This window comes from Tachyglossus aculeatus, chromosome 5 (assembly GCF_015852505.1).
Source record: "Tachyglossus aculeatus isolate mTacAcu1 chromosome 5, mTacAcu1.pri, whole genome shotgun sequence".
In the NCBI taxonomy this organism is placed as follows: Eukaryota; Metazoa; Chordata; class Mammalia; order Monotremata; family Tachyglossidae; genus Tachyglossus; species Tachyglossus aculeatus.
This window is the reverse complement of record NC_052070.1, coordinates 73,747,487-73,756,823: the sequence shown is the minus strand read 5'-3', so window position 1 is coordinate 73,756,823 and position 9,337 is coordinate 73,747,487. Positions and strand designations below refer to the sequence as shown.

General features: G+C 49.3%; 1 protein-coding gene across 1 annotated transcript in view; it reads right to left on the bottom strand.

Annotated features, from left to right (window-relative positions):
* Positions 1-5,880: 5,880 nt before the first annotated feature.
* Positions 5,881-9,337, bottom strand: part of CD276 (CD276 molecule) — a 60,197-nt gene continuing 56,740 nt past the window's right edge. The window contains exon 8 of the mRNA XM_038747119.1: positions 5,881-7,924. Coding sequence (XP_038603047.1) covers positions 7,902-7,924 — 23 coding nt within the window. The 3' untranslated portion in view covers positions 5,881-7,901. The remainder of the gene's footprint in view (positions 7,925-9,337) is intronic.

Sequence of the window (9,337 nt, the reverse complement as noted above, 5' to 3'; positions counted from 1 at the left end):
CCCCCATTTCTTTCCCTCTTTCTGCCAGCTCCTCTCTTGCCTCAGCCAGGCCCATATCGCTCTGCTCCCAGTTGAGGGTTGCAGAAATACCAAGCTCTTGATACAGTGCTCTGTACCCAGTAAGCTCCCAATAAATACAAATGAATGAATGGTAAGACAGCCATGTGGCTCCTTCCCCCAGGATCTGGCCTGCTCTTTTCTGGGCTGGCAGGAGCTCCTGGAGCCAGCAACCCAAAGACTTTAAAAAAATTCATCTGCACTGCACATTAAGAATACGCCTGGTTATTTGTGCCAATGGTGTTATCGATGTTGGTATTAATGCTGCTCATAAGAAATCACTATAATAATAGCTCCCTGTTTGTCTGGTGCACATATGAAGCTCATCCGTCCTTGCAATACCCTGTCATGGCAGAGGAGGGTCATCTATTACCTTGATTGTGCGGTTCGGAAACCGAGGCACAGAACAGCCGGTCTGTGGCCCAAAACGAAGCGGCTGAAATGAACATCCATGCAGTGGAGAAGGGAGGGGTGGTACTGGGAAGCAGGAAGGGGAGAAAGGAAAGTTGCTTTTGCTATAGCCCCACAACACTCAATTAGCTGGAAATATTTTTACTGCAATTACCTGAAGTCGGAGGAACTTAATGGAGCACTTGTGTCCTCAGGTGGATTGATGTGAGATTTAATTTGTGCTAAACTGCCTGCAACCAAAACGGTGATGAGGGTGCTGGCCATGGTATTTACCCAGGTTACGGTAAATATTTACTAAACAAGACAGAGGCTTTTAATAATGCTTGGCACTCAGCTAGACCCCATCCTCCCTGGAGCTCCATGTGTGCCCAGAATAGCCAATGGAGAGCAGGACAAAGCCAGCATGATGGATGGATCAGGAGAAGTAGTTGTTTGGATTGCACCGGCCCAGGAAAAGGAGTGGGGAGCAGCAGTCCCGATTGACCTCATAGATTCTGGGTGGGTCTACATGACTTCATGCCTGGATGCCAAGCCCCCACACCATTTTGCCAAGCTTGACCCATCCTAGTGTGTCCCTCCAGGAGGGCCTCCTGACCCCTCCACGAGTCCTCAGCTTCTGTGTCCCCCTCCCAGATTCAAACAAGCTCCGGCATCATATTGGAGTCATGAAACTCAACACTGGGAGCTGAGGTGAAGGGAGGCTCAGAGTTTCAAAATTTTAAAATGGACATGAAAGAGCCTTTCCAGATCACTACTGGACAAGGGACAAGACTGCCTAGTATAAAACCAGGAGGTTGGCCACTCTATAGGGGAGGGACCACCACAGTCGGGAGGGCACTCCTTCTGAGCTCCAAACTGTTCCCTTCTCAGTGCTGGGTATGAGAACTGGAAGTCCATCTCTACCAGGAAGCCCTCCTTGATTAACACAAACCAGTCATCCAGCCTCAATCACAATGATCTGGCCGACCTTTCTCCCTCAGAACATTTATGTACTTTATATTCCCATCTACACCCTGACCAACTGCACGCTCCCCTGCCTTGTCTCTCCCTCTGAACTGTAAACTCTTTGAGGACAGGGACAAAGAACATAATCATACCAGTCCTGGCTCATACCAAACTTCTATCTAAGCTAGTAGTCTGTCTCTGACGCTAGCTATTTCAATTGCCTCATGGAAAGAGCCCGGACCTGGAAGCCCGAGGACCTGGGTTCTAATCCAGACTCTGCCAATTGCTCACTGTGTGACCTTGGACTAGTCACTTAAATTCATTCATTCAATCATATTTATTGAGCGCTTACTGTATGCAGAGCACTGTACTAAGCTTTTAGGAAGTACAAGTCAGCAACATAAAGAGATGGCCCCTACCCAACAACATGTTTCCTCATTTGTACAATAGGGACTAAATACCTTTCTCCCTCCTATTTAGACTATGAGCCCCACATGGGACAGAGCCTGTGACTGACCTGATTGTCTGGTATCTAGACCACAAATTAGTACAGTGCTTGGCACTTAGTAAGCACTTAACAAATATCTCCATTTTTAAAGGATGCTTACATCTGCTGTCATACTTAGGATTGAGCCTTCCAATACTCCTGACTTTTTCCTTTAATAATCCATCATGGGCTCATCATGGACCAATCACCATGACTCTATTCAAGCCTTTCCTTAATCTTCTAACATCCCAAACATCCCACTAACAGTTCTATCTTTTCCCTCTAAAAACCCATTTTTAGGCTGACCTTACATTTCGGTTGAGCTAGGACAGTCCTGGATTTTTGAAGGCTGCCTCAGGCTGTTTTAGAAATACAGATGAATGTCCCAGTTTGAAACTGTACCTGTTAAATTGTTCAGCCACCCAACCAGCTTCATTGAGCACCTCCAATGACAGCAACAGCTGGAGGAGAAGGTGGCTAACACAGAGCACAGGCTTGGGAATCAGGGGATCTAGGTTCCAATCCTGGCTCCATCACTTGCCTGCTGGGTGACCTTCAACAAAGCATTTAATTTCTCTGCACTTCACTTTCCTCATCTGCAAAATGGAGATTCAATACTTATTATTATTATTGTATTTGTTGAGCACATACTATATGTCAACCACTGTTCTAACTGCTGGGGTAGATACAAGTTAATCAGGTTGGACACAGGCCCTGTCCTATATGGGGCTCACAGTCTAAGTAGGAGGAAGTAGGAGGAAGTAGGATTTAATCCCTATTATACAGTTGAGCAAACTGAGGCATCGAGAAATGAAGTGTCTGGCCCAAGGTCACAGAGCAGACAAGTTTCCACTAGGACATGCTGCTTCTCCTTCTTAGACTGTGAGCCCCATGAGGGACAGGATCTGTGTCCAACCCAATTGTCTTGTTTCTACTCCAGCGCTTGACATGTAGTAAAACCCTCGATAACTACCACCATCATATTATTACTCTTATCAGCCCTTGGAAGGGTCAGAGAAGGGGCACTTTCCCTTCTGCCATTCCCGTACCAACATTTCCCTGTCCCTGGCAGGGCACTTGGGTGTAAATTACATTAATGGGGCTTCCTGTACCTGTCTAAAATGGCACCAAAGCTTAATTTGCACCGTAGATCAAGTCCCACAAATGCAATCACCACCCGTTCCCTCTTTAATATGAATTTGATACCTGCAGGCTTGAACTTGTCTCCCTTTTAGAAATATTTTTCTATTAAAATTCAGAACCTGGCTACTTGCCTGGGAAGGACAGCTAAAAATATTTCTCTCCCAACCCCTTGGCACTAGACACTTTAGCTCTCTGATTCTATCTTAGCCTTCCTCGGTCCTGGGGCAATGCCTGATGCTGCCCACCCCCACGTCTCTCATCCTGAGCCAAGCTACCTTGGTATTGGGGTGGGGGGGAGGTGTCTCCAGGCATGGCCCATCCCCACACTGCCGCCTGCCTCCAAGGTGGGGTTCCCTATACTCCCAGGAGCTGTCCTCACCTCTGGGAGATAGGATTTCCTCACCTCTGGGCCCTGGCTGCCCTCCCCCCCACCCCCCAGCAGCAGGTGGATACCAGCAGGACCAAAGGCAAAAGGGCCTCCTACCACCTCCTTCCCCAGAAGGGAGGACTTCCATTAGGAAAGTCTTTGGGAGTAGAAGTAGCTTGGCTTAGTGGAAAAAGCCTGGGCTTGGGAGTCAGAGGTCATGGGTTCTAATCCCAGCTCTGCCACTTGTCAGCTGTGTGACCTTGGGCAAGTCACATCTTCTCTTCCCTTAACAAATACCATCATCATCATCATCATGTCCCCTGACCCCAGCCCCCCTGTGCCTAGAGATGTCGGCAGGGACATCGTGCGCCCTCCCCGAGGGACTCTGCCACCCTACTGCATCAGGGAACAGGTGTGGAGGAGGGGGAAAGGGGAAGGTCATCAAAGCTACCCAAACACATAACCGAGAGACAAGGTGGTGGGGATGAGGGGAGAAGAGGGAGATAAGAGGGGAGAGACCAGAGAGGAGTTGAGGTGAACCAATTTGTCTGAGAGGAGGAAAGGTTTGGGTCCAAGGTCAGACAGGAGAAGAGAGATAAAGCGAGTCAGAAAGAAGATGAGGGAGAGAGGAAAATGGGATGTAAGGAGAGGATGAAGGAAGGCAGGGGACAGTAAAAGGAAGATGGGGGCAAGACTTTAGTGGGGGGGCAGGGAGAGGAACATCATGAGCAGGGAGGAGGAAAATGGTGGGTAGGAAAGAGAGAGAAAGGGGCAGACCTTTGATTGAAGAGTTAATGGTGCAGGACTGGATCAGCCCATAATGGGTGATGCTTCAAGCGTGAAAACGATGATGTCCCATCAGAAACGAGTCTCCACTTTACAGTTGGAATTATTAAAATAAAGGGGAAGTGCAGACTCAGGTGCCTGGCTCCAGAGCAGCAGTGGTCCTCTCCCACAGGCAGGGTCTGATGGATCAGCCTGTCAATGAACACGTCAGCTAATGGAAGCTGGAGGTTGCTGGCAGCTTCTCTGGAGCAGGAAGGGGCAGGAAAGGAACAGAGAAAGGGAGCGGGGAGAGATGATGTAGGAATTGGGAGAGGATGACCATCTCCTCTTGGCTTGGGAAACTTTCTCTGCCCTGCAACTCCCCCCTCTCCATGACCACCACCACCCAGTTACCTGGGATCTGCCTCTCCCCTTGGCCCTACCAAATGCCCCCATCCATTTGGGTAAACCCACTACAGCTGGGGCCTAGGCTCAAACCTAACTGCCCAGTCACCCGTTGTTATTGTCAGGTTTTCTCCTTCGGGTTTAGTATGAGGAAAAGGAGGAGGAGCCAGAGGAAGAAGAAAGGAAGGAAAATGAAGAGGAGGAGGAGAAGAAGGAGTGGAAGAAGGTGGAGGAGAAGGAGAAGAAAGATAGAGGAGGTAGGAGGAAGGAGGAGGAGGTGAAGTGGGAAAGGGCGTAGAAGAGAAGGAAGAGATGGAGGAGGAGCAGGAATAGTATTTGTTAAACGCTTATTATGTACCAGGCACTGTACTAGGAGCTGAGGTAGATACAACAGGTTGGACTTGGTCCATGTCCCACATGGGGCTCACAGTCATAATCTCCATTTTACAGATGAGGTAACTGAAGCACAGAGAAGTGAAGTGACTTACTCAAGTTCATTCAGCAGACAACTGGCAGAGCTGGGATTAGAAATCAGATCCTTTGACTCCCAAGCCCATGCTCTCTCCAACAGTCCATGCTGCAGGGCTTATCCATCCTGTAGTGTTTCCAGTTCCTCATCCCTCTCATTCTGAGAACACAGCATGGAAGGGCACAGATTTGCCAGTTGTTGAGCAAGCCCAGGTCTTATGCTGGATTTCATTGGATCACTAAACCCCACTCAGGCCTGAGTCAGGATTGCTGTCCCTCTGTTCCAACACCAGGACCTGTGAATTCCTTCCAGGGAGTTCCCTGAGGACCACTCTCCACAATGATAACAATAGTTGCAGTATTTGTTCAGTGCTTACTATGTGTCAAGCACTGTTCCAAGTGTTGGAGTGGATACAAGTTAATCAGATTGGACAGAGTCCATCGGCCTACGAGGGGCTCACACTCTAAGGAGGGGGAACTGGACAACCTAGTGCAACTTATTAGAAGGGTTGTCAATCATGCTCAAGCCTGTGAATAGGCACCCACTGAAAGTACCTAGTGGGTAGGGAGCATGTCTACCAACTCTGTTGTAGCACACTCTCCCAAATGTTTTGTACAGTGCTCTGCACAAGGGAAGTGCTCAGTAAATACCATGGATTGATCGAGTGATCAATGCAGACCCCAAACCCCTGTTTTATAGTGCAGGACAGCAGAGCCAAGAAAACACCATGATTCCAACCCCACTTTTGATGGCCAGTGATGGTGCATAATGAACCCAACCTCCCTGACTCCAGCCTCTACCAATTCCTTCCAAAACCACAGTAGAGAAAGCTTTCTCAAAAATGAATCAAGCATTTATTTTCCCTAAAACATGTCTTCAAGGCACAAAACTCCCGGGTTCCATTTAAATTAGAAAAAAAAAATCAATTCTAACCTCATGGTCCCAGGATGTCCCCAGCCCTGGCAGAGGAGAGGCAGGCTTCAGCTGGAGACTGGGGATGCCCTGCTGAACGGAGCCCCCTGGGATCCCCAGCCCAGAGGACGGAAGAGGAGGGGGAGACTCACAGTGGACTAGAGGGTCACTTCCACCACAGTGCCTTTCCCCTGGGGATTCCTTTCAATCGTCTCCCACTCACTCTTACCCAAGACTGCTTGGGCTACATCTCGGCTGAAGAAGCACCATCCAGTGAGCTTGGATGACGATGAGGAGGTGAGGTGGGTGGGGGAATGTCTCTCCATAGAGCACCCTCTGGGGCAGCACCAGCTCCCCAGGTCCCAACCCTGCCCCTGCACCCACTCCCCCGCTTTCTTGACGGGGCCAGCTAGAGGCTGGTTATAGGGGAATACAGCTTTGTCAGCCCCAGATCTGGCCTCTGCTGGCTTCCATCTCTCCGTGAACGGGTTAGTCCTGTGGTGGTATGAGCAGGAAAGTGACTGGCTCAAGTTGGCACAGAACAGAGGGTCAGTCCATTCGCCCACCCTCCTCCAAAGATGCTTTTCCAGGCACTGAGGACTTGAGGAACTTGGAATGGGAGTCTACCAAGGGGCTTTCCAACCTGCAGACTGCAGGAGCCTGCCCCAAAACACCAGCTCAGTGTGAGATATCCAGTGTTGCTAGGCATGGTGGGGAGGGGGATGGAAGTTTCCCCCACTTTGATACCACCAAATCAACTGCATTTGAGGCCCCAAATGGACAAAATACAAATAATCAGAACTGCTGGCTAGAGTGGTTCAGTACTCCCCTGTGTAGTACAGTGCTTGGCACATAGTAATTGTTTAGTTAGCCCTCCCAAACAGAACAGCCCCTGAAGCCCAATCTGTAAATTCAAAGGCCACCAGAATGTCTGGGGTTCCCCTGGTGCTGGGGCCTTATGGTTGCACACTTGGGGCACCCCTGCCAGACCCTCCTCTCCTGAGGCTTGTTTCTGGGGTTGCTTCCTGCCAGATCCCCAGGGGCACTGGGGCCAGCTACCAGGAGCACCCCAGGGAGAGGGTCAGTTAGGAGGGGTGGACAAAGGCAGAGGTTATGATAGGAAACCACCCAGATGAATTGGGGTTCCTGTGGACAAGGGCATTCTCTAGCACGGATGGGACTGGGGGCAGCAGGGGCAGAGCGGTGGAGGTGTTGATGCAGGGAACAGGACTAGAGGAGAAGTATTTCAGGAAGGCAAGAGGAGGGCACTAGGGAAGGGAAGTGCTCCTCTGTGATGGCCTCAGACACAGCCTGCAGGGGATTACAGCCTAGAAGATCCTATAAAGACTCGGTAGTTCCTTCCGGTAACAACCAGAGAGGTTCATGTCGGGGAGGAGGGGAGTGTTGAGGACCTAAGGGTAGGACACTCTGATTCCTCCCTGAGGGACTCCCATGCTCCTTCCCTTCTCCTCTCATACTCCAAAGGGATCCAGCCCCTCCCTAATCTCACCATCTCTCCCATTCTGGTCTCAGGTGAATGATGCAGCCAGCGCATATTTCCCAAGAAGAGGAGAGGGACACTACCCTCCATTTGATAAACTACTCCATTCTTCTTGCTGGAAAAATACCAGGGAGGGGAGAGTAAACTAGTGAGTGAGAGAGAGAGAGAGAGAGAGAGAGAGAGAGAGAGTGGTGTGCACGCATGCACATGTGAGCACATTTGTGTTAACAGGGGCAGAATTCCTAAACTACCATGAAATGCTGACCCAGCAGTACCCATTTTTGAAGGGAAGGGGTCATGGCCCCCAGGGTTAAATGCTTCCCCGAGGACCTCAATCTCCACGGGAAGGGAAAGGCAGGTAGGACCGGGAGGGGGGCAGTGGGAGCATTGTCCACGGCTTCATGGGAGGTAGTCTCTCACTGTAGCATGACTCCTTCTGTCACTCAATTTCTTGTCCATCATCTGCACAGGAATGGGGGTGGGGAGGGGAAAAGAAAAAGGAAGACACAGTTTAGATGAGATCCATGGGTGTGGTGGAGCAGAGGAAGGCTGGTTCAAGACCTTAAGAAACAGTTGAACACTGGGGGTTGTAAATTGTAATCCCAGTTCAGCCAGTCTCTTCCCACTCAGGTTTCTCTCCAGAGAAAAGGGTTGGTACAGAGGGAGGCATGATCCACCGAATGGTAGAAATGTGGTCCCAGAAAATAGGATGAAGTCCACCTTGTTGGCTAAGGAGAAGCCAGGAAACCAAGAACAGGGTTCATGGGAGGGAATTGGGAGTTTGGGGGTGGTTCAGGGGGAGGACAGTAGGCTGTGGATGTCTGTTGTGCAAAGAGACATCCCAGCACTATGGGTACTTGATGCACATTAATTAGTGAAAACAATGATGATGAGCCTGTCATATGAATGATTTAGGGTATTTGGGGATAAACCCAGCTTAGATCACAGAAGGGAAAACTTCAATTAATAAAACTGTTTCAAAAACTCACTCCCCAAGAAAGCATTATGCAGGGTATCCAAACACAAATGAAATTCTTTGAAAACCAAGGCACAGTAAATAACGATAATGATGCAGCTAACTAAATGCTAATTAAAAGGGGAGTTAAGCAGCAGTTCTGGGCCTTGATTTTATTTCCCTGGCTGAAACCCTACACAAACTGGCACAAAATCTGTGTTTTCTAGTTGTATGTATTTTTATGTTTGCCTCCCCCGTCAGAGTGAAAACTCCTTGTGGGGGGAGGAATGTGTCACTTCATTATTCTGTATTTTCCAAGTACCTAGTACAATGCACTGCACCAAGTAGAAAGGAAGCAGTGTGGGAAGTAGCTTGGCCTAAGGGAAGAATCGTGGTCTAGTGGAAAGACCCCGGGCTTGGGAGTCAGAGGGCCTGGGTTCTAATCCCAACTCGGCCATCTGTCCACTGAGTGACCTTGGACAAGTCACTTAACTTCTCTGTGCTTCAGCTACCTCATTTGTAAAGTGGGGATTAAGACTGTGAGTCCCACGTGGGTCATGGACTGTGCCCAATCCCAGTACTTAGTACAGTACCTGGCACATAGTGAGTGCTTAACAAATACCATAAAAAATAAGTAGATGCTCAATAAATACTGCTGTAGTTGTTGCTGCTCTTGCTGCTATTCATTACTACAACTAGTACTACTACTAGACTAGTGGAAAGATCTCAGGGATGAGAGTCAGGAGACCCTGTTCAAATTCCGGCTCCACCATTTGCCTGCTATGGGACCCGCAAGTCACTTAACTTCTCTGTGCCCCTGTTTCCTCACCTGTAGAATGGGGATAAGATACTTATTCTCCCTCCCTCTGAGACTATGCATCCAAGAGGGACAGGGGCTGTCTATATTTAACCTGGCACTT